Source organism: Cetorhinus maximus, chromosome 8, assembly GCF_964194155.1.
Source record: "Cetorhinus maximus chromosome 8, sCetMax3.hap1.1, whole genome shotgun sequence".
Lineage (NCBI taxonomy): Eukaryota > Metazoa > Chordata > Chondrichthyes > Lamniformes > Cetorhinidae > Cetorhinus > Cetorhinus maximus.
In genome coordinates, this window is record NC_135886.1 from 19,492,130 (window position 1) to 19,517,544 (window position 25,415).

The 25,415-nt window shown below is 44.0% G+C and overlaps 2 protein-coding genes across 2 annotated transcripts; both read left to right on the forward strand.

Annotated features, from left to right (window-relative positions):
* The first annotated feature begins 446 nt into the window (after positions 1-446).
* On the forward strand, positions 447-14,260 carry LOC144683494 (coagulation factor X-like). Its single transcript, XM_078546555.1, has 5 exons — positions 447-604; positions 4,623-4,783; positions 6,637-6,661; positions 11,984-12,097; positions 13,745-14,260. Exons 1-5 carry the CDS (start codon positions 541-543, stop codon positions 13,864-13,866), a joined length of 486 nt encoding a protein of 161 aa, XP_078402681.1. The 5' UTR covers positions 447-540; the 3' UTR covers positions 13,867-14,260.
* A 3,332-nt stretch (positions 14,261-17,592) lies between these two features.
* c8h1orf74 (chromosome 8 C1orf74 homolog) lies at positions 17,593-23,622 on the forward strand. The gene is made up of 2 exons (XM_078546554.1): positions 17,593-18,061; positions 21,299-23,622. Exon 2 carries the CDS (start codon positions 21,315-21,317, stop codon positions 22,125-22,127), a length of 813 nt encoding a protein of 270 aa, XP_078402680.1. The 5' UTR covers positions 17,593-18,061; positions 21,299-21,314; the 3' UTR covers positions 22,128-23,622.
* The last annotated feature ends 1,793 nt before the right edge of the window (positions 23,623-25,415 follow it).

Here is a 25,415-nt window from a genome sequence, read left to right on the forward strand (position 1 = left end):
CCCTGCATTGGCGACGTTGGGGCTGTGGGGGGACAACCTTGGCTGCAACCTCTGCCGCCAGCAAAATGCCAGCAGCCCCTCAAAATGTCCCCTTCAAGGGGCCTTTAATTATTTAAATTAGCTGCCCATCTCCGCTCGGCGGGCAGCTGCTATGCTTCCAGTCCTGCTGCTGGTAAAGTGGCCCGGGGATGGCACTGCATGGAAGAGACACCCCAATGTGGCCCCACCCCACAATGCTCCTAGTTTGCCACCCCAGGGGCAAGTAAAATTCCACCCTGTGAGGTGCAGTTACAATGCACAATTACACAAAATTATATTCTTTGCTTATATCAACAATACTGGACTAAGTGTTCTGTGAATCTTTGTGAAAGCCTTTCAAAATAGTTGGGTTATTTATTAACCAAAGCATTTCAACAACAGGAAAAAAAACCTTGACTATATAAACAGTGGAACATCAGTTTGAGTGAGGTAGAATTATCTTGTGCAATATTCCTTGTTTCTCCCGAGACAATTAATTTGAGTAGGTATTTTGGAAGTAACATGAGAATCATTTTGAGCTATGGGATAATATCATTGCTTTTCATTGGCTGTTGGGCAAATGACTGTAAGTATCAACACTTTTCATAATAATTCTTCAAACAATCGGTTTCCCATGTTTTTTGATGTATTTCCCTCTTTATGGTTCCCTCTGTTGCTCCCGCATGTGGTGTTGAGTCAGTCCCTGGCTGAGAATAGATTGGTGATCTGATTCATTCTCTGGCACTTTGACTCTTGTGCTCACTGCCCATTAACCACTGGCAGTTAGCAACTCTCAGGTCTTCAATCTCTCCCATGAACTGCCTGTGCCTCTGTTTTGCACCATCCCCGGAGGCATAGTTGAGATTGAGGATTGGGTTAACAATTTTGTTTCTTAAAGTTAATTTTTTGTGTAAATACATGAATGATTCCAAATTTTGTGTCTAACTTTTGTTGGCTTTGGGTGATACCAGAGTAATGGTATTTGGAATGGTTTCCATTAGCGTAATTAAGCAATTAGAAAAAAGCATTTTAGTTGGAAGAATGACAATTTCAACACTACCTGTCCAGTGGAAACTAGGTGGACATGTAGCTAAAATGCCCCTGATTACTTACCCATCCTACAGCCTCCTATGAGTTTGACTCCGGAAGGGCAGCTGAGCAGCCCATGCAATGTAGTCAGGGTCCTCATTGGCATCTGGAGATTAGAGACCAACGATGTCATCCATTTCCAACTGTTAATTTACCACAGGCCTGAGTGTGGCTTTTCTGCCAGGTGAAGTCAAGGCAGGGGATCCTGGACCAGGTGAGACAATTTAAGATAAGTTCTTTTATTTTCCTTATGATGCTGGAAGGAGAATGAGTGTTCCTATGAGCTCAAGGAACATTGAGGCCTCTCCTGCCCCAGGCTCCCCCCTCCTCCTTCCTGCCTGTGAGATCATCTCAGAATCCCCCTTTCTACACCTACATGAATGTCAACAGGCAATCATGGGCCACTTGTTTCTCTGCAGAAAAGGGTGTGAAGTGGACTTGGCAGCATGTTAATAAGTTAAAGTTGCTTAGGCCTGTTTTCTGCTGCAGTGCGTTTCTAACATGTTCAGCCGCCCACTCACTAGAAACCCACCTGGCGTTAAAATCATGGCCTGAATACACAGATTCTGGGTATCAGGCTAACAACAACCTGATTACACCACATCTGTAGCAACCAAGTTTTTATTGTGTTAAAAAGAGTAATGCATTCAAATTAACATTCTATATCACAGCAAAAATTAATGGACAGCATAAAATGAAATAAAAGGTCGTGGACCAAGTTTCTGGAGCTTTGTAACAAAGCTTGTGTTATAACTGAAAAGATTAAAGTGAATGTGGTATAATGAACAGGATTGTGAGGAAGATGGTTATTTGTGTCTTTTTGTCATCTGAAATTGTCTCTGCAGTTAACCAACAGAAAATAAATGAATAACAACTGGTTCAGTCATTTTATTGACTTAACCATATGAGGCCAAAGTACTCTAGCACCAAAATCATTTTGAAAGGAACTTTGTACAATTCAGTTCAAAGGACAAGGTTAAAACATTCGCAACAATCTTCAGCCAGAAGTGCCGAGTGGATGATCCAGTTCGGCCTTCTCCAGAAGCCCCCAGCATCACAGATGCCAGTCTTCAGCCAAATGGATTTACTCCATGTGATATCAAAAAATGGCTGAAGGCACTAGATATTGCAAATCTATGGGCCCTGACAACATTCCGACAATAGTACTGAAGACTTGTGCTCCAGAACTTGCTGCACCCCTAGCCAAGCTGTTCCAGTACAGCTACAACACTGGCATCTGCCCGGCCAAGTGGAAAATTGCCCAGGTATGTCCTGTACACAAAAAAGCAGGACAAATTCAATCCAGCCAATTACTGCCTGATGAGTCTACTCTCCATCATCAGTAAAGTGCTCTCAAGTGGCACTTGCTCAGTAATAACCTGCTCACTGATGCTCAGTTTGGGTTCCGCCAGGGCCACTCAGCTCCTGACCTCATTACAGCCTTGGTTCAAACATGGACAAAAGAGCTGAACTGCAGAGGTGAGTGAGGTTGCCCTTGACATCAAGGCAACATTTGACCGAGTGTGGCATCAAGTGCCTTAGCGAAACAAGAGTCAATGGGAATCAGGGGGAAAGCTCTCTGCTGGTTGGAGTCATACCTAGCACAAAGGAAGATGGTTGTGGTTGTTGTAGGTCAATCATCTCAGTTCCAGGGCATCACTGCAGGAGTTCCTCAGGATAGTGTTCTCAGCCCAACCATCTTCAACTGCTTCATGTATGACCTTCCTTACATCATAAGGTCAGAAGTGGGGATGTTCACTGATGATTGCACAATGTTCAGCAACATTCACCATTCCTCAGATACTGAAGCAGTCCATGTCCAAAAGCAGCAAGACTTGGACAGTATCCAGGCTTGGGCTGACAAGTGACAAGGAACATTTGCATCACACAAGTGCCAGACATTGATCATCTCCAACAAGAGAGAATCTTACCATCACCCTTGACATTCAACGGCATTACCATTGCTGAATCCCCCATTGTCAACATCATTGATCAGAGAATGAACTGGATTCGCCATTAGAGCAGGTCAGAGACCAGGGCCTGAATCTTAGGGCCCACCCCACTCGCTGAGGTGTAAAATGATGCAGAGTGATGTTGGGCGTGTTTCCCGGCATCACCGTGCGTCATTTAGATTTTCAGTTCGGTGGAACTGTCAAAGGCCTATTAAGGCCATTTAAAAAAACAATTAAACAATTACCTGAGCTGCCCATCCAACCTTAAGGTTGGCGGGCAGGCGAAGAGCCCAGGCGGCCTTTGCATTTTTCATGGAGCCTCATCCACAGATGGGATGAGGTTTCATGAATGATTTTAAATTTTCACACAAAGTTTTATTAAAATTAATGCACATGTCCCAACTTGTGGCAGTTTCACATGAGGGGACATGTCATAAAAATTATTTCTCCACTTTATTAACCTTTTAAAACTTATCACAGAGGTGCCTCAGGGGGATTCTTGCACTCTTTCGCATGCATGCGCGAAACAGCACACTCTCGACTCAGGGTACCCTCCCCCCCTGCCCACACAGGGAGTGCACAGCGCTTCTGGGTACGTGTCAAGCTGGGCGGGCCTTAAATGGCCTGCCCACGTAAAATGGCGGCGCGGACCTGATTGGGGGTGCCGATCGGGTCTGCGCCCACTCGCCCCCGCACAACCCCCTCCCACCCCCAAACGGGGGGAACATTCTACCCTAGGAATCCTGTAGCGAGTAACTCACCTCCTGACTCCCCAAAACTTGTCCACCATCTACAAGGCACGAGAAGTGGTCTCCACTTGCCTGAATGAGTGCAGCTCCAACAACATTCAAGAAGCTTGACACCATCCAGGAAAATGCAGCCCACTTGATTGGCACCACATCCACAAACATTCACTCCGTCCAGCACCAGCGCACAGTAGCAGCAGTGTGTACCATCTACAAGATGCACTGCAGGAACTCACCAAGACTCCTCAGACAGCACCTTCCAAACCCACAACCACTACCATCTAGGAAGACAAGGGCAGCAGATAGATGGGAACGCCACCACCTGGAAGTTTCCCTCCAAGTCACTCACCATCCTGACTTGGAAATATATCACCATTCCTTCACTGTCGCTGGGTCAAAATCCTGGAACTCCCTCCCTAACAGCACTGTGGGTTTACCTACACCACATGGACTGCAGTGGTTCAAGAGGGCAGCTCACCACCACCTTCTTAAGGGCCCTTAAGAATGGGCAAAAAATGCTGGCCTAGCCAGCGAAGCCCACATCCCGTGAATGAATAAAAAAAAATTCTTCCCTCAATATTTTAAGAGATTTCCTATATCCTGTGAAATTTTAAACCAGCGCGCTAACAAATCTAGTGAAATTGCAGCCTGGAACCCTGACTTTTGACGTACTTTAAAGCAAAGAAAGAAGTTTCATTGATATAGCGCCTTTCACAACTTCAGGACATCACAAAACACTTGACAGCCAACAGTATTACTGTGTTACAATATATTCATACAGCCACATTAATTCTACTAATTTGGATGCATTTTTGAGTATTTTTACAGAAGCCAGCTGCTGCGCGGTTCCTGTCTCGATTTCGCAGAGCTAACTCTTTTGCAGAGGAGCTAAAACAAGGGAAGCTGGAAAGAGAGTGTTTGGAAGAAACTTGTTCCAAAGAAGAGGTCCGAGAGGTTTTTGAAAATGACTTGAAAACAGTAAGGACTAGGTTTTGAGGCTCAATTTAGCCTCTTTGTCCCATTCTCACTGTTGTTATCCCATATTCATTCTTTCTCTGATCACATAACTGGAGGATTTCAGCTGCTCAGAATAAGGAGATGTTTGCAATATGAAACTTGCTGTTTACATTGCCCGTTACAAGGCGTGGCTGTCTCCTCTTACCTTGGCTAGGTTGGTAAGATCACTGAACTACTTATGAGCTGCTATAGGGGAATTGGTAGAAGCGGCATTGACTGACAAGGCAACCTCATTTTGCTGTGCTTGGACCATTGCTTTGGGTTGGCTTCCTCCCCTCGGTGCCAGGTAGCAACTCCCCCCAACCCTTTACTTATGTGGACCAAGAAAACCTCTACATTGAAGTATGAAGCCTTGGTAGTTGTGTGCTCTATCGCAGCACTCTCAGATCCGCTTATATAAAGGTAAAATACTGCGGATGCTGGAAATCTGAAACAAAAACAAAAAATGCTGGAAAAACGCAGCAGGTCTGACAGCATCTGTGGAGAGAAAGACAGAGTTAACGTTTCGAGTCCGTATGACTCTTCTTCAGAGCTAAAAGGAAGTAGAAATGTGGTGAAATATATACTGTTTAAGGGGCATGGAACAGGTAAAGCTGGGTAGAAGGCCAGCGAAAGGTGGAGGCAAAGGAGAGATTGCGAAAGATGTCATAAACAAAAGGTCAAAGGGTTGTTAATAGTGGTGGTATTGGCTAAAGGAGGTGCTAATAGTGACGTTAAGAGCGGGAAGCTGCCTTTATCACATTCTGCTTTCCACTCTTAATGTCACCATTAGCACCTCCTTTAGCCAGTACCACCACTATTAACAACCCTTTGACCTTTTGTTTATGACATCTTTCGCAATCTCTCCTTTGCCTCCACCTATCGCTGGCCTTCTACCCAGCTTCACCTGTTCCGCCCACGTTAAACAGTATATATTTCACCACATTTCTACTTCTCTTTAGCTCTTAAGAAGAGTCATACGGACTAGAAAGGTTAACTCTGTATGCCTCTCCACAGATGCTGTCAGACCTGCTGAGTTTTTCCAGCGTTTTGTTTTTCTCTCAGATCCACTTTTTTTGGATCAAAAACAAAAATTGCTGGAAAAACTCAGGAGGTCTGACAGCATCTGTGGAGAGGCATACAGAGTTAACCTTTCTAGTCCGTATGACTCTTCATCAGAACTTCTTTGGATCACAGTTAATTATGTTGTTGCTCACATTTTTTGAAATTTGCATGCACCTTTAATCTGCTGAAGCCAGTTCTTTGAGGAAAGCTCCCACTAATAGTGTTGGGAATCTGTGCACCACTACAATAATTTATGTAAATTTGGTGGGGTCATTTCAGAGCCACAAACCAGGCCTGAAGTGCTGACTTTATGTGCTTTTGATTGAAAAACGCAGACCTACGTGTGGTTACCTTCTGACCAAAGAAATAACTGGTATGGGAGTGAACTGAAACTTTATACAAGGAACACAATCATTTTCAGACAAAGAGTTAAATTTAAATACGTCAACTGTACTAAGGTATGGAAAGTGAATGTAATTGTTTGACTAATTGTTAATTGGAGTGTGCAGACCAGACTCTAGTCTGATTAATGACTACTTGAACAACGTACTAAAGGGTACTTAGTGTTTAAACAGTAGTTTTAGCATGCACAGACATTGCACTTTGCCACAGATGCAAAACAATCTTAAAAATGCTGGGTAACTCTGAGCCCTGTATGCAACAAATAAACTGTGGTTAGCCTGAGCCTGGGTTTAACTAGGATCAATTGATTTGTGGCCTTAAAAGTACATGGTTTTTAACATGTAATTTTTTTTCTTATTCTCTTCAAGGAAATGTTCTGGGATTTCTACACAGGTATGTCTTTTCTAATTTACCACAATACCAAAGTAGTCATTTGATAGTGCAGAACTTGAGTATTGCTGAAAAAAGACACTTGTTGTTGAAGCTTTTTGTCTTGCGTTCATCAGATCAATTTGCTAGAATACCAAATGTAAAGAGAACAACAATTTATGCTGCATAAGAAGAGTCCCGATTGGTTGGCAAATAGACACTGATTGGTAGATACTTGTAATGGAGAATGTGCCGGTTAACTGATGACTGACAATTAACTGTCAAGCTTTGTTTAAATTCAAACCAGGCAGGTTGATTGTGATTGGTCAAGTCATTGCCCTGGAGAATGAAGCAGAGAATGGCTGTCACCTATCTTGTTTAGTTGAAAAAGGCACAATGTGTGTACGTTTTCTTTCTGTCTGCAAAGGATAGGGCCATGTATTAATATATGTAGCTTCTAGCACGTGTAAGTGAGCCACACTGCAAACCCAACTGATAATAGAAAATTGGTTGTCAGTGTAATTCTCAGCACACTCAGAATTGTTTAGCAAATGTTGTCCAATTGTGGAATCACATCTAATGTGGAACACTGTTTTGAGTTTTGCAAGCACAGACTTGTTGGGTACAGTTAGCACCTTGCTTTTATGAACATCTGGAGGGACATGCTGTTTAATACGATCCGCCAGTCTTTGGAACATATGGCCTACGTATCTAGCATCACACCGGCATTGAAATTCATATACATTATTCATTTATGTGATAGGCAGAATGTCTTTTAGGCTTGACAGCAGCATCCTGTTGGTAGCGATTGTGCAATTGTCCTGATGAGTGGTAGACCAAAAAACTTCGACAACGTGTTTTTTTTCATCAATACTCAGGTACCAAAGTAGCTAGAGCCTTTGTTTTAAAGAATGAAAGTAGGTTCTGGCATTAAAAGGGTTATTTTCCTCACTAGGCAATTATTTCAAAATAAATAATTGATTTAAAATTAAAAATAGTTTAAAGATTGCATCATTCCAGAAAGAAAGAAAGAAAGACTTACATTTACATAGCACCTATCTTAACCTCAGGATTTTCCAAAGCAGTTTACAGCCAGTGAAGTACTTTTGGGATGTAGTTTGCTCACAGCAAGCTCCCATAAACACCAACGTGATAATGATCAGACAATCTATTGTAGTGATTTCAACTGAGGGACAAAAATTGGCCAGGACATCGGGATAACACCACGTGGCCCTTTGAAATAGTGCCATGGGATCTTTTGCATTTGGCTTAGAGAGTAACTGAGCCTCAGTTTAATGTTGCAGCCAAGTGTCAGCACCTCTGACAGTGCAGCACTCCAGTACTGCACCGGGGGGTCAGCCTAGATTTGTGTGCTCAGGTCTCCAGAGCGAATGACACAGAGAAATTTATGTTCTGTAGTCTAACGGTCTACTTGGCATTATGTGGCCTATCAAATAGAACCACAGAAAAGTTACTGTGCGAAAAGAGGCCATTCAGCCCATCGTGTCTCCGCCAGCCAAAAAAGGAGAAAAAAAGAAACTAGCCACTCATTTTAATCCCACTTTCCAGCACCTGGTCCATAGCCCTGCAGGTTACAGCACTTCAGATGCAAATCCAGGTACCTTTTAAATAAGTTGAGCATTTCAGCCTCAACCACCAATTTAGGTAGTGAATTCTAGATGCCCACCACCCTCAAGCCCCCTCTAATCCCTCCACCAATCACTTTAAACCTATGCCCCCTGCTAACTGACCCCTCAGCTAGGGTAAACAAGTCTTTCCTGTCTACCCTATCTAGGCCCCTCATAATGTTGTACACCTCAATTAGGTCACCCCTTAGCCTCCTCTATTCCAAGGAAAATAACCCAAGCCTATCCAAACTCTCCTTGTAGCTGTAATTTTCAAGCCCTGGAAACATTCTTGTAAATCTGCTCTGTACTCTCTCCAGAGCAATTATGTCCTTCCTGTAATGTGGTGAACAGAACTGTACACAAAATTCCAGCTGTGGCCTAACCAGCATTTTATACAGTTCCATCATTACATCCCTGCTTTTGTATTTAACACCTCACCCAATAAAGGAAAGCATTCCCTATGCTTTCTTGACCACCTTGTCCACCTGTCCTGCCACCTTCAAGGACTCTGTGGATATGCACTCCAAATCAAGACAATACTTCTGAGAAGGAGTCAGGTCCCATCCTGGCAATACTCAGAACTAACTAAACACTTCAGCTAAATGTTTGTCAATCCCTGAATAGCAAAGCTACCTAAAACAGGCAACAACTTGGTATTTGACATTTTCCAGCTGACCTATAGACCACTCCATTAGTTTTTGGAAAGAATTGATTTAATTGATGTGTTTAACTTCCTACTTGACAAAATAATAATTTTTAGTCCTCTTGGGACTAGAAACAGCCAGAGACGGACCAGAATTAAAAGTGCATGAGCATCATATTGGCTCCTTTTAGTAAAATGGCTTCTTCACACTCCCAGCTTCTGTTTGCAGACTCCCTCTGCTGGTACAATTCTGTATGGTCTGAGAGTGAACAAAACATATACATACTGTACTTTTCAAACATTAATACACTACATCCCTCTCCTTCATAGTAAATGAGAGACATAGTATGTTTCAATAATTCATCTCCAAAGTGTAAACAATAAACTTCAATATAAATTGAACATTTAACTAATTACATATTTTACTTATTACACCTTTGTATTAATTGAGTAATGCACTTAGTCATATACAATAGGATGAAAGATTTGTTCACCAGCTGAAAATAGTCCACTTTGTAACATAGGGTGGGATTTTCCAGTCCTGACACCGACGGACATCATCGCAGACACGATTGGAAAATGTGGAGAGCCGTTGACTTTTAACAGACTTTTTCTCATCCCTCCCGTGGCGATGCCCGCTGGTGTCGGGTCTGTAAAATCCTGCCCATAGTCACTTAAGTAGGGTGAACATCTTCTTTCACCTCAGGCGTGGTCTCATTTAACTCATGTTCGTCATCTGCGAAGTCGACGTCAGAAACAGATTCAATGCTTACAAATGGTGTTTTCAGCACTTTGAAGAATGATGCATTTCATGTGATGATTTGTGAAATGCACTTAACAGTGATCATTGCTCCTTTTGTGTTGGTTACAACAAATGGTCGTATGTCATAAGAGATTGCTTGCTTTCCAACGTGACCATCATGTTTCACAAGCAGTTCATATCCTGGCTTTAGTGGTATAGCTCTACATTTCATGTTTTGCTCTGTATTTTCTTACTCAATTCTTCTGTTCTTGATTGAGTTCGCATACATGTTGATCATTAGCTCTGCGGGGGTAGCTCAGGAAGATATGCGTGCATAGGATGTACACAGCTGAGTGTAGCTGGAGGCTTTCTAGTAGTCAAGTGAGGAGCCGCTCTGTAACTGTGAAAAAAGAGATGTCGCTCTTGATTCCATGACTTTCATTCACCTGTACATATCACTTTTTTTCCCCAAGGTACACATAAATCTCTCAACTTTGCCTTTAGCTCTTGGCCAACAGGGTGTGATTTTTCAATGGGTGAAATGTAGATAGTTGGCAAATTTACTGAACTCATTGCTGTTGAATGGGGGTCCAATGCCATTTCTCATTGCTTGAGGGATTCCAAACAAACGAAAATCTGGTCAAACTTTTAGATGACTGCTTTCATTGAAGTTGATGTAATTATTTGCATGACTGGGTATCTGCTGTAGTTGTCAGTGACAACAGTAAGGTCATCTGCCTCTACCTTGGCTACATTCTCTCACCCTTTTGCTGTGGTACACATACGTGGCACCCTTCTGTTGGTATTGGTCTTAGTTGTTGATTTTGCCGATTAGCGACAAACACAAGCAAAATAGTTGTGTTTTCCACAAGCTTTGTACTGTTTACCAGTAACAGGACACTCTGTCTAGTGTGGGTAAGCATCATCAGAGAGGAAACATTGCTTGGCCACATCACAACTCTGTTTGTGAGACTGCTATTGTTGCTTTGCAGATGGTTTGCTGGCATGTCAATGATGATCAGTGTTCATGGGAGTTGAACTGGGAGTGTGGTTTTTGGCAGTCCCAACTTCAATAGCTCTGGACTCAGAACCGTTAGGGATCTCACTAAACTGCAGCACGTCTGACAACTTTCTGTCTTTCTCAGGCACTTTCTGGCTTTGATGGTTTGTGTTCTTATTTCCCTTTTGATCTATTAAACTTCACCAAAGTCGTATTTGGCTTCTAGTTGCCTCAAGCACATGCAATGCTGATCAATTGTCTTATTGTCTTCTTGCCTCATACATCTGAAGACGATTGTCTCATGTATTGTATTTTCTTTGGCATGAAATAGGACATTAGTGTCACATAGTCATTTTGCTCTAATTCTTCACCTGTATAGTGAAAAAGTAAGGCCTTTTTTCCTCTGTGAAGGGAAAACCTATCATCGCCCCTTCAAAGCATCACAGCCACTTATGTCAACACGGGAATATAGAGGATGGCTCTAAATGTAACACAAAAGGGTGTAGATTCGGCATAGGCAATGCCATCTTCATCAGCAATAGTGATGAAACTTGTCCGTAAAGCTTGCCTGCTTGTTCGATCAGAGCTTTTGTGCCTTTGAACATCCTGAGTGTTTCTTGAAGTCTGGAGCTTAAAATGCTGCCTGCAACCTAAAGTGCTGTTTTCTTTGCAGATTGTTGACAAAACCCTCCAAAAAGATTCATACCTTCTTATTTTGCATTATCCCCATCGTCAGCGCTAGGTTCTTGGGACTGGAAACAATCAGAGACAGACCAGAATTAAAACTGCACGAGCAATGTGGCTCTTTTTATTTAAACAGTTTCTTCATACTTCCTGCTTTTGCTTGCCAACTCCCTGTGCTGATATCATTCTGTTTGGTATCTTTAAGTGAACAAAACATATATATTGCACTTTTCAAAACACTAATACACTACAGACCTATAGACCAATCCATTAGTGCGTGCGAAAATTGGTTTAGTTAATGAGTTTAAATGCAATTATAACTTGTAGTCCTCTTAATTGTAAAATGTAGTGGCAGAATGCATCAGAAAACAGGTAGACAAGTGTTAAGAAATATTGGATGTTCAATTACAGTTGCAAGATCAATGGTCCAATGCACAACCCATTCAAATCAGTTCCCCGGTCTAACACTTTGAGTGGAGGAGGTATTGCTGGGATTGACAGCAGTACTTTCTAGATTTTGAGATGGCTATGTGCAGGGAAATCTATCCAAAATAAACTGTCAGGATAATGTGTACTAAATCTAGAAATCATTATACTACACTTGATGTCAGATTGACATAAAAACTCCAATTTATTTTTTCTTTCTCAGGAAGGGCTGAGTGTGAATCATCTCCCTGCAAAAATAATGGCACTTGTGTGGATATGGATGGTGAACTTTTCTGCAGATGTCCTGGAGGATTTAATGGGACATCCTGTGAATTAGGTCAGAGAATTTTTATTGCAAAATTTATTTTATTGAGAGAAAAGTCTACTATGCAGTCATATTCAATGGGACATATTTTGTTTCAGAATTCCCATGCCTGCCACCCCTTTCCCCACTCCCATCAGACACAGCATCACCAGTGGTTTACTGCACCTGTGAGGAGAAGGTGCCCTCAATTTCCTGTCCTGAGCTATTTGCATAGCTTGCGCGCGCTCCAAGTGTAGGCCTGCCTCTAATAGGGTCTTGCACTGGGATTGGGGCAGCAGCGGGGGTGAGGAAGTGGAAGTAACAACAGGAGGGTAGTTGTGCAGCATGTGGTCATTGGCACTCGGCTCTCTGGCTGCTGTTGGAGAGCAGCAACCAAACAGGGTTGAGGATATAAGATGACCTCAGGGGAAAAGGACAGCAGATTGGTAAAATAACTGATTGAACTTGGCTCTTGAATTGTCAAGCTGCCATATCAATCATGATGTATGGGATAGTTATAGGCAGAATACCAGGATCTAGGAGCTAAGCGAGAGCTTCTGGCTGCTTCCTTTGAAACAGGCAGCTTGTCAATGTGGGGGTAGTGGCACTGGGCACAAGGTAAGGAGCCAGATGGAGTGTTGGACTGAGGAGACAGGGGGAACCAGATATGGAGCAGAGATGCTGAGGGCATCAGGCAAGGGTCCCAGGGTTTGGTATTATAACGTATTCCTGCCTCACCTTAAGCATTCATTCATTTATGGGCTGCTCCAGCAGTAATGAGCCTAGTACCTGCATTAAATGCAGGTTACCAGCCCACTTTATGTTTGACACTTGCACTGGGTAATGTTCAGCACTTTGCACATTGAATGCCTCTGCTTCCAACAAAATAAGAAATGGGTCCCCAATGTGCTGAAGCACATCAGCCGCCAGCCTTTTGATCATCTGTCCTTATATTTAGCTTGCTAATATCACAGGACAGAGGCGTCCAACGCTTCTGTCTTCATGGGAAATAAATACTGGCCCAGTCATATAAACCTGATGTCTACAGTAACTGAAAGTGGTAGCTCATACAAATACACAATAAAAATAACAATTGCCAGAAAATGTTATAGTTGGGTACTAATATGATAGTATTTTTAGGAAATGTTTTTCTGTTCATTAAAATTAACAGAATTAGCGTTAATTAAATTAGTGCTGGTCAATGGAACATTTTCTATTTTTAAGAACTTGGGTTAGGCATAACATAGCCAGATGCAGAGTGAAATTTCCTCTGTCACACTCCATGCCACAGGCGCAACATAAGGGGAGCACCTCGTACTGTACTGCCATTTTGCCCATTTCTCACATACATCATCCTGTAGTCTTCCTGAGGGAGACAGATTTTGTGCTATTGGCTTGGTTCCATTAAGAATTGGAGTAAGCTCTTTCAAAGAGCTGATGTAGACATATTGGGCAAATGGCCACCTTCTGAGCTGTATGCTTTTATGAAACCTACACCAAGGGTACTGACAGCGAGCAGAGACTTAATTCTGATCATTCTGGATTTGAATCCAAGTCTCAGCAGTAAAAGGCTATTGTCTACACTTCTATACATTGCTCTTCTGCTCAAAAGGGTGAAATGTTATTTTAGAAACAGTACATAATGTGGTTGATAATTAAAACATATTCATATTATTTCAGAAATCAATGAGTGTGAGCTCATGCAACCTTGCCCACTGGGAACCACGTGTGTAGATGGAATCAATAAGTTCACCTGCAATTGTCCAGTTGATGGGTGTAGTGGAACACGGATAAACGGCTGAGGATTTCTTCTAGATTTACTTGGACTCAGTGAAGATTAGACATGTGTTTCCTAATTGGTAAAATCAATCATAGCCTGTGGTTACTGATCTCTTCTGATTCTGATAATCACAAGTGATTTATATAATGTCTGTACAGTTGGATGATACTTAAATCAGTTGTCAGTGCAGTAATTTTTAATATTCTTAATAAAGCAACATGTTACATATTAATAATCAGTACCAACACTTCATACCTTCCATGTTATTGATTTAAGTAACAACTTTATTTTAAACTGTGGCGATTGTTATTCTATCATATTTTAGAAAAAATATTGTCCATTATACACTGAAACTTATTACAGTATAATTTCATCTACCTCATATGATTGAATAAATTGAAAAGGGTGCCCAATAATGCAAATTGTATTTGTTCTATTAGTAAAATCCTGCTTTTACTTCTTTCATATATCTATTTCTAAATTGAAAAGGGTACCCAATAATGCAAATTGTATTTGTTCTATTAGAAAAATCTTGCTTTTACTTCTTTCATATATCTATTTCTAATTTGTTATAATCCCTGTAGAGACCAACAAGCCAAAAGAACTAAATTAACTGAACGACCCAACGATAAAATTATTTAACAATCAAATCAAATATCAGCATAAATTAAACATAAGTTAACAGGCAAATCATGGTCATACGAACATACGAATTAGGAGCAGCCGTGGGCCACTCGGCCCCTTGAGCCTGCTCCACCACTCAATAAGATCGTGGCTGGTCAGAATGTAACCTCAACCCCACATTCCTGCCTACCCCTGATAACCTGTCACCTTCGTGTTAATCAAGGATCTATCTAGCTCTGCCTTAAAAATGTTCAAAAACTCTACTTCCGCAGCCTTTTGAGGAAAAGAGTTCCAAAGACTCACAACCCTCTAAAAAAATTTCTCCTTCTCTCGGCCTTAAATGAGTGACCCCTCATTTTTAAGCAGTGACCCCTAGCTCTAGATTCTCCCACAAGAGGAAACATCCTCTCCACATCCACCCTGATAAAACCCCTCAGGATCCTAAAGGTTGCAATTAAGACGCCTCTTACTCTTCTAAATTCCAGTGGATAAAAGCCTAACCTGTCCAGCCTTTCCTCATAAGACAACCCACCCATTCCTGGTATTAGTCTAGTAAACCTTCTCTGAACTTTTTTTTAATGCATTTACATCTTTCTTTAAATAAGGAGACAAGTAATGTACACAATACTCCAGATGTGGCCTCGCCAATGCCCTGTACAACTGAATACTAACTTTTCATGATTCATGCACAAAGGCACCCATATCCCTCTGAATCTCAGGTCTAGTATAACCTGCTCTCTGGTTGGCTCCAGAACGTGCTGTTCTAAGAAACTATCATGAAACCATTCTATGCACTCCTTATCTACACCACCTTTGCCCATCTGATTTTTCCATTCTATATGTACATTAAATACCCCCATGATTATTGCTGCACCTTTCTGGAATGCTCCCATCTTCCCTTCTTTTATACTCTGTCCTACCATGTAGTTACAATTAGGAGGCCTATACACCACTCCCACAAGTGACTTCTTGCCTTTATCATTCCTCAACTCAACCCAAAACTCTTCTACATTCTGGCTTCCTGAGCTTAAGTCATCCCTCTCTAATGTGCTAATACCATCATTAATTAACAGAGCCACCCAGAATCTCAGAAGTACACAGTGCAGAAGAGGCCCTTCAGCCCATCGAGTCTGCACCGACACGTGAGAAACACCTGACCTACCTACCTACCTAATGCCATTCACCAGCACTTGGCCAATAGCCTTGAATGTTATGACATGCCAAGTGCACATCCAGATACTTTTTAAAGGATGTGCAGCAACCCGGCTCCACCCCTCCACCTTTTCCTAACTTCCTGTCCTTTCTAAATGTCACATACCCCTCATTATTCAGGTGCCAATCAATGTCATCCTGCAGCCATGTCTCTGTAATGGCTATCAGATCGTACTTATTTATTTATATTTGCATAAATATGCATATTATTACAAATTACACATTGACTAGCAGTTAGAACAAAGATAGTTCTTACAGATCTATCAGGCAGTCCACTCTCAGCATATATGGCACCTTTTTGAGCCACAAAGTCCTTCAAAACTCTGTTTTCCTGAGGTAGAGTTCCAGTTCCTCTCCTCATGCAGGATTTAGCTACTCACTCTCCTCCAGCAGCTACTCCCTACCAACTCTGTTCACGACGGTCATGATAGATCTTCCAGAGTTACTTTCATCTGAACACTCAGTAACACCCCTGTGCACCATATGGCTGGCTCTGGTTAATCAGTCCCTTTAAACTAACTGAAGCAGTGGCAGTAACTTAACTTTTCTTATCCTTACTCCTGAATACAGACATTGGGTTTCTTTCTTTAAACTGCCCCATACACAACTCTCCAGAAGTTACCTGCACTGAACTACTGGGTAATCTGAGCTTTTTATGGCTCTGTTTCTGTGTCTGGTTATAACTAGTTTCTGTATCCCCAGAAACCTGAGGTCACAGCCTCATTTCCCAGAAACTGAAGTTTCCTGCGGGTTCCAAAGCCCAGAATCAATGTCAAATGAGGCTGCTAGTCATATGGTAAGCAGCAGGCTGAGCTATACAGTTCAGTAAGGTAATATTACTTGTTCAACAAGCCAGAGGCCCATGTTATATGACTCCCACCTCACCACCAGGTTTTTGACAAAGGATGTATTTCCATCATCTGGATTCCAAAGGTTATTAAATATCCCTATGTCCTGGACACTGTTTATTAATCAGTCAACATCACTAAAATATATCAGTGTTGTTTGTGGGGCCTTGCTCTGCACATTGGCTTCCATATTTCTCTACATTTATAACAGTGGCTATACTTGAAAAAAAAATGTCATTACCTGTAAAGCATTTTGAGACATCCTGACATCTGGAGCTTTTTTAAATGCAAGTTATTTAATTCTTTAACAAAAACTCCTGGTTATGAATTTACATATTACTCTCATCGCACAAATGTTTAAACTTTACACATACCGTTCATCCTGTGAGAGTGGATAATTCTAATTCTTAAAATGATATAGATGTTTTAAATTACATATTAGGTAACATATCATTGAAATCAACCCTAAGCAACATCTCTTACCATTGTTAACTGCAACTACTTAGAATGATATCATAATTTGAATTATGGTGCATGAAACCTTTAAAAATTATGGCAGAAATATACATCTAAACCTAATTCTGCAAAGATAGACAAGCACAGTATCTTCATAAATTAATTATACTGGATGGACTAATTTATCAAATTAATGAAAAAATAAAGCAGAAGGATTGGCATATTCAATATGCATTAGAAGTTTTTTAAAAATGTAGCAATAATATATCTGTACAAGATTTCTAGCAAGTCAAAATGGATTAATTTGGATAAAAGAATGCATTTAAGGGGATGCTAGTGAAAGTTCACGAAGGAGAATGGAAGAGAATGTTATGTGGATAGAGTGAGATGAAGAGGAGGTGGAGGAGGATCATGTGGAGTATAAACACTGACATTTGTCAAATGGCTTGTTTCTGAACTGTACAATCCATGTAACATATTGAATACATGGTTTGAGATAATTACGTTTCATTGACTCTTGTTATGTGCTGTTCTAAGTAACATTAGGCAGGCAACAAGATCAGTTGTATATCTTTATTTTTAACATCTTCATTTGCCTTTAAAACATCATCCTTTTTGTTATTTAACCTCTCCTGCCTTTCACCCCATGGCAGACCTTACATTTTGTTCACCCTCACCTTTCCACGCCATAAACGCTGTCATATCTCTTAATATTTCCTGGTTTCCATGAAACCTCATTGACCTTAAACATGAACTCGGGTTTCTGTCTGCACACGCGCTGCTGGACCTGTTGAGGGTATTTCCAGTGTGGGCAGTATTTTGTCATTGCCTTGCTGAAGTCTCTGTTCTGCTGGGTGTTCGCCTGTCCTCCAATGGGGTGGGGCTGTCTTCCCACAATGCCTCGGGGCGGGGTTTCCAAGATGGCGGATGTGAAAGTGCCCCATCTGTCGGAGGGAAGCGGCCCTGAGTCTGGAAACTTCTTTGGGCGATTCGGCTGCGACTGGTCGGAAAACCGCGTTGTCGCAATGAGACGCACCAGTTGTGAATTCTGGGAGAGTTGGGCAGTACGAGATAGTGGTAGGTACCCGGTAAATTCGGGCTCAATTAAAAATGGTCGACTATTTGTTTCCGAAATATCCCGCTTTTAATTATTAATAGATAGCGCTGGAGGCACGGGTGGGGGGGGGGGGGGGGGGTGGTGTAGATGGAGGGAGGGGGGGGGGTGGTGTAGATGGAGGGAGGGGGGGGTGTAGATGGGGATGGGGGGCGTGTAGATGGGGATGGGGGGGGTGTAGATGGGAGGAGGGGGTGGGGTGTAGATGGGAGGGGGTGGGGTGTAGATGGGGGGGGTGTAGATGGGGATGGGAGGGGGGGTGGGGTGTAGATGGGAGGGGGTGGGGTGTAGATGGGGGGGGTGTGGGGTGTAGATGGGAGGGGGTGGGGTGTAGATGGATGGGGGGGGTGTAGATGGATGGGGGGGGTGTAGATGGATGGGGGGGGGGTGTAGATGGATGGGGGGGGTGTAGATGGATGGGGGGGGGTGTAGATGGATGGGGGGGCGGTGTAGATGGATGGGGGGGGTGTAGATGGATGGGGGGGGTGTAGATGGAGGGGGGGGTGTAGATGGAGGGGGGGTGTAGATGGGAGGAGGGGGTGGGGTGTAGATGGGGGGGGGTGTAGATGGGGATGGGAGGGGGGGTGTAGATGGGGATGGGAGGGGGGGGGTGGGGTGTAGATGGGAGGGGGTGGGGTGTAGATGGGGTGGGGTGTGGGGTGCAGATGGGGGGGTGTGGGGTGTAGATGGGGGGGTGGGGTGTAGATGGGGGTGGGGGTGGGTGTAGATGGTGGGGGGCGGTGTAGATGGGGGTGGGTGTAGATGGTGGGGGTGGGGGTGTAGATGGGGGTGGGGGGGTGTAGATGGGGGTGGGGGGGGTGTAGATGGGGGTGGGGGGGGGTTGGGTGTAGATGGGGTTGGGGGGGTGTAAATGGGGATGGGGGGGTGTAAATGGGGATGGGGGGTTGTAGATGGGGATGGGGGGGGTGTAGATGGGGATGGGGGGTGTAGATTGGGATGGGGGGGTGTAGATGGGGATGGGGGGGTGTAGATGGGGATGGGGGGGTGTAGATGGGGATGGGGGGGTGGGGTGTAGATGGGAGGGTGGGGTGTAGATGGGAGGGTGGGGTGTAGATGGGGCGGGTGGGGTGTAGATGGGGCGGGTGGGGTGTAGATGGGGGGGGTGGGGTGTAGATGGGGGGGTTGTAGATGGGGATGGGGGTGTGTAGATGGGGATGGGGGGTGTGTAGATGGGGGTGGGTGTAGATGGTGGGGGGGGTGTAGATGGATGGGGGGGGTGTAGATGGAGGGGGGGTGGGGTGTAGATGGAAGGGGGGGTGGGGTGAAGATGGAGGGGGGAGGTGGGGTGTAGATGGAGGGGGTAGGTGGGGTGTAGATGGAGGGGGTAGGTGGGGTGTAGATGGAGGGGGTAGGTGGGGGAAGATGGGGGGGTGTAGGTGGAGGGGGGAGGTGGGGTGTAGTTGGAGGGGGGGAGGTGGGGTGTAGATGGAGGTGGGGTGTAGATGGAGGTGGGGTGTAGATGGAGGTGGGGTGTAGATGGAGGTGGGGTGTAGATGGAGGTGGGGGAAGGTGGAGGTGGGGGAAGGTGGAGGTGGGGGAAGGTGGAGGTGGGGGGGAGGTGGAGGTGGGGGGGAGGTGGGGGTAGATGGAGGGGGGAGGTGGGGGTAGATGGAGGGGGGAGGTGTGGGTAGATGGAGGGGGGAGGTGTGGGTAGATGGAGGGGGGAGGTGTGGGTAGATGGAGGGGGGAGGTGTGGGTAGATGCAGGGGGGAGGTGTGGGTAGATGGAGGGGGGAGGTGTGGGTAGATGGAGGGGGGAGGTGTGGGTAGATGGAGGGGGGAGGTGTGGGTGGATGGAGGGGGGAGGGGTGGGTAGATGGAGGGGGGAGGTGTGGGTAGATGGAGGGGGGAGGTGTGGGTAGATGGAGGGGGGAGGTGTGGGTAGATGGAGGGGGGAGGTGTGGGAAGATGGAGGGGGGAGGTGTGGGAAGATGGAGGGGGGAGGTGGGGTAGATGGAGGGCGTTAGATGGAGGGGAGAGGGCGTTAGATGGAGGGGTGAGGTGGGGGTAGATGGAGGGGGGTAGTGGGAGGTGGGTGTAGATGGTGGGGAGGTGGGTGTAGATGGAGTGGGGAGGTGGGTGTAGATGGAGTGGGGAGGTGGGTGTAGATGGAGTGGGGAGGTGGGTGTAGATGGAGTGGGGAGGTGGGTGTAGATGGAGTGGGGAGGTGGGTGTAGATGGAGTGGGGAGGTGGGTGTAGATGGAGTGGGGAGGTGGGTGTAGATGGAGTGGGGAGGTGGGTGTAGATGGAGTGGGGAGGTGGGTGTAGATGGAGTGGGGAGGTGGGTGTAGATGGAGTGGGGAGAGGGTGTTAGATGGAGGGGGGTGGGGAAGGTGTGGGTAGATGGAGGGGAGAGGTGGGCTAGATGGGGGGAGTTAGATGGAGGGGAGAGGGCTTTAGATGGAGGGGAGGGGGAGGTAGATGGAGGGGGGAGGGGCAGGTGTGGGTAGATGGAGGGGAGAGGTGGGGTAGATGAAGGGAGTTAGATGGAGGGGAGGGGGAGGTGGATGGAGGGGGGAGGGGCGATAGATGAAGGGGGAGGGGGTGTTGATGGGGTGCGGGGGCCGATAGAGGGGTGAGGATGGAGGGGGGGTGGGGTTGATGGAGGAGGGGGGGAGGTCGGGGGAGGGGTCGATGGTGGGAGGGGACAGACTTCTGAGTTGATGGGCATGCTGCAATCCCTACAGGAGGGAAACATTGGCTGCTGTAAAATCATTGTGTGGGAGTCGGGAAGGATTGCATTGGCCCAACATTGATGTCCCACCGCCATGTTTCCTGCTGATGGTCCATCTTTAGAGCTGCCAGTGCCTGTGGCATTGTGTCCTGGTACAAATCATTGCCTTCAGATAGGAGGAGTGAGGGAGAAGAGCTAGAGGCTTTTGAATATTGAAATGCAGGAAGGAAAGCCAGCCTGGGACATCAAGCGCATACTTAATTGGCCCTCAGGCTTGTCTGTCCAAATTTTCAGCATTTTCCAATATCTCACCATGTCCCTTCACCAGCACTAAATGGTTATGAAGGAAGGTAGACAATTGACAGTTGCTGGTATCAGTATTGAGATTACTCATTGTGTCATTCAGTATATGCATGAGATTTTTTCTGCAGAAGTATTAAATTTCAGCAGTTGCTAGAATTATTTTTCAAAGCCTACTTATCTGCAGATCTGTTTTGTGTTTCAGTGTGATTGTTACCATAATGGAGACTATACCGAAGGAACAACTGATCTCTGCTGTCCAGAAAACCCTAAGGATAAAACAAAGGAAAAATTTCTCTGAATTACGTTGTTTGAATCTTTCTGCTGAGATCCTAGCTGTAGATTCAGAAATAAAGCCCGCTTTCCTGTTTGATTACAGTCTCGCCAAAGCAGAACAGATCCAGAAATATGTCCAGGAGTTACAGAAAACAGGGCTTCTTTCTCAAGATTTCCACATTCTCAGCATTGAGGACAACACACTGATAGTGAACCTAAACAAAACTATCAAACACTTGGAAAGAACGCTGCAAGAAAAGGGGCTTCCAGTCATTGATGTTTCTGCACATAGGGCCAGCCCAAGACTAGCTGAGGCATGTGTTACTAAACAAGTGAAGGCCCAGTTGGGTCTTATTTTGAAGCACTTGAAATCCCAGGTAGTTGAACGGAGAAAGAGTGAATCGGGTTTTGTTAGTGCAAGTGCAATTTTCTCTTCAGAGTGGAACTTATGCACGTTGTTTGGATTTCTCCTTGGGTTCCCAGTTTCATACTGGTTTGATTTTAATAAAAGTTTTGAGAATTGTCTGAGCATGACTGAGCTTCGGGTGTTCTCTGCCTCTGCGACTTGTCCCAGAATCACTTCAAATCTCAAACATCGAATGTACTCGTTCAGTGTCCCAGAAACCCTCTACGTGGATTTGCAGAGCACCATAGAGAGTTGGAACAGGGATCTGCAGTCAGACTTTGACAAGCAGTCCAATTTTTCCAAACTCAGCATTTCCACAGAGATCGTCTGTCAGCCTGCAATTACACTTTAAACAGTGTGTGAACAGCGAATATTGTGTCATTCGGGAAGCGTCTGTTTAACTCTCGAGAAGCAAAATACTGCAGGTGTTGGAAATTTGAAATAAGAACAGGAAATGCTGGAAACACTCAGCAGGTTAGGCAGCATCTGTGAAATTCTGACAAAGCATCATAAGACCCGAAACGTTGACCATGCTTTCCTCTCCTCAAAAACTGGGCAGGTCAGGCAGTATCTATCTCTATTTAACAGCACTTCATTAGCTTGGAAGTGCAGAACTGCTTTGTGCCAGCCACTAAAATCAATTGAAAACGCAATTATAAAATTCATCAATAAATTTCACAAGGGTCCCTGGACTTTGAGTTCTGCTCAACCTGTGGAATGAGCACAAAGGATACAATCTGACTGATAACTAGTAAATGCAATAAAGCTGTAGCTTATAGGTCACTACTGTATCAGTGCACTTGCATTGATATTGCATGAACTAATATTGTTCTAATTAAATTTTGATATACATTTTTGTAAAATAAAATACAGATAAAATAGGTTATCTAGTATTAATTTCTTCAGATCAGTGGTTCCCAATCTGTGGTTCGCGAACCCCTAATATTTCAGGAGGTTTGCAGGGAAAAATCCCGTAGTGGTGGAAGCAGAAGTGTTTGCGTGCCAAAAATACGGAGAAATGATAGGTGTCAGTTTGGTGCTCACCAAATGACTGGGGCCCAAGCTCTCGGTGGGGGGGGGGGTGGGGCCTTGCACTCATTGGCTGAGTAGCCTGCCATTCAGGATAGTCATTGTTCAAAGGGACCAATCAGGTATGTTGACCATCCCGATTGACAGGCTACTTGGCTAACGATAAAAGCAAAAAACTGCGGATGCTGGAAATCCAAAACAAGAACAAAAATACCTAGAAAAACTCAGCAGGTCTGGCAGCATCTGCAGAGAGGAGCACAGTTAACGTTTCGAGTCCGAATGACCCTTCAACAGAACAAAGTATTTCAATTCAATAAAAATCTGCAATTAAAAGTCTGATGATGACCACAAAGCCATTGCCAATTGTCATAAAAACCCATCTAGTTCACTGATGTCCTTAGGGAAGGAAATCTGCCATCCTTAACTGGTCTGGCCTACATGTGACTCCAGACCCACAGCAATGTGGTTGACTCTTAAATGCCCTCTGAATGAGGGCAATTAGGGATGGACAATAAATGCTGGCCTAGCCAGCGATGCCCACAACCCATGAACGAATAATTTAAAAAAATCTCCAGAGTCAACCTTGGTCTCTTAGTACAGCTCCCAATGGCTGTATATTGTACTGGGCTTTATAGAGCAGTGGACAGACAAATCAAAAATATAAACAGTTGTAAAATTTGCATGTGTCTGGTTATCTTTAGCAATTTCTGTCTGGTATTTTTGACATCTATAGCAAAATATGTATATGTGTAAAAATATTTTTAGATAAATGCATTACAGAAGTTAAAATGTACGTACAATAAAACGTTTTACTGGTTTGTATTTGTTTTGCTGTTTTTCTGTTTCTAGCCTGTGAAGCAGGGTTGGGATTTCACAACCCACTCCCGTAGAGGTCAGCAGAGCTTTACCTAATTCTTGTTAAAATGGCAATGGAAGTATTATGGAACATAGTTAGCTTTGAATGGGCTATAAAAGCTTAGCAACTCACTCCAGTCATATGTTTGTAAATAAGAGCTAGTAAGAGATATGTGAAAGGGAGGGCAAATGTATTCACATGAGGCTTTTCTGATCTACTTTTGAACCAGGAAGGGTAACATTCCCCATGTGTCCATTGATAGACAACCCAAGTGAAACTGCAGATGACTGCCTATTTGTGACCCGTAATCTTTTTTTAAGGGTGCAAGTGTTAACACTTCATTGGTGTCCACAAGTAATTTCAATAGATTGGATCAGATTTTGATAGATTGGAGTGTGAATCAAAAGTTGTACCAGAATATTGGGGTTGAATACAGTGTTGCACAACAGACTTGCAAGCAAAGTTATAGCTCATAGAATAAAAGGGACAGTGACAACATGGATACAAAATTGGCTGAGTGACAGGAAACAGAGTAGTGGTTCATGGATGTTTTTCAGGCTGGGGGAAGGTTTGTAGTGGAGTTTCTCATGAGTCGATATTGGGACTCTTGCCCTTCCTGATATATATTAATGATTTAGACCTTGGTGCACAGGGCACAATCACAAAATCTGAGGATGATACAAAACTTGGAAGCATTGTGAACTGAGGATGATAGTATAGAGCTTCAAAAGGACATAGACAAGTTGGTGGAATGGATGGACAATGGCAGATGAATTTCAATGCAGAGAAATACGAAGTGATTAATTTTGGTAGGAAGAATATAGACAATATAAAGTAAAGGATATAACTCTGAAGGACGTGCAGGAGCTGAGGGATCTGGGTGTACGTTTGCATAAGTTATTGAAGGTGGCAGGACAGGTTGAGAGAGCAGTTAATAAAGCATACAGTATCCTAGGCTTTTAATAGGGGCATAAAGTGCAAGACCAAGGGGGCTATGTTGAATTTGTATAAGACCTAGTTTGGCCTCAGCTGGAGTATTATGTCCAGTTCTGGGCACTTTAGGAAAGATGTGAAGGCATTGGAGAGCGAGCAGAAAAGATTCACGAGAATGGTTCCAGGGTTGAGGAACTTCAGTTATGAAGATAGATTGGAGAAGTTGGGACTGTTTTCCTTGGAGAAGAGAAGAGTGAAAGGAAATTTGATAGAGGTATTTAAAATCATGAGGGATCCAGACAGAGTAGGTAGGGACAAACTTCCCACTCGTGAAAGGATTGAGAACGAGAGGGCACAGATTTAAAGTAATTGGCCAAAAGGAGGAAAAGCAACACGAGGAAAATCTTTTTCATGCAGAGAGTGGTTGGGGTCTGGAATGCACTGCCTGAGAATGTGGTGGAGGCATGTTCAATTGGGGCATTCTAAAGAGAATTAGACTGTTATCTGAAAAGTAAGAATGTGCGGGGTTACGGGGAGAAGTTGTGGGAATGGCACTAGGTGAATGTGTCATTCAGAGATCCAGTGCAGACACGATGGGCCAAATAGCCTCCTGAACAGTAACAATTCTGTGACTTTTGCCCATCTCACCAGTAGTGAGACTCCACACTGGGATCCCTACTTTTCCCTTTGGAAAAATCCACAAAAATGATACTAGTGTATCCTGCTCCAGAGAATTTATTTTAAACAGCTGTGCAATGTCCTACAACAGCAATGGCGCTAATATTTTACACATTGTGTGCATCTATATACCTTCACTTAAAA

Coding starts and splice junctions, on each gene's coding strand:
- LOC144683494 (XM_078546555.1), top strand. CDS start 541: ATGAGAATCATTTTGAGCTATGGGATAATATCATTGCTTTTCATTGGC. Junction 6,662..11,983: donor GTTCTGGGATTTCTACACAG/GTATGTCTTTTC, acceptor TTTCTTTCTCAG/GAAGGGCTGAGTGTGAATCA. Junction 12,098..13,744: donor TGGGACATCCTGTGAATTAG/GTCAGAGAATTT, acceptor ATATTATTTCAG/AAATCAATGAGTGTGAGCTC.
- c8h1orf74 (XM_078546554.1), top strand. CDS start 21,315: ATGGAGACTATACCGAAGGAACAACTGATCTCTGCTGTCCAGAAAACC.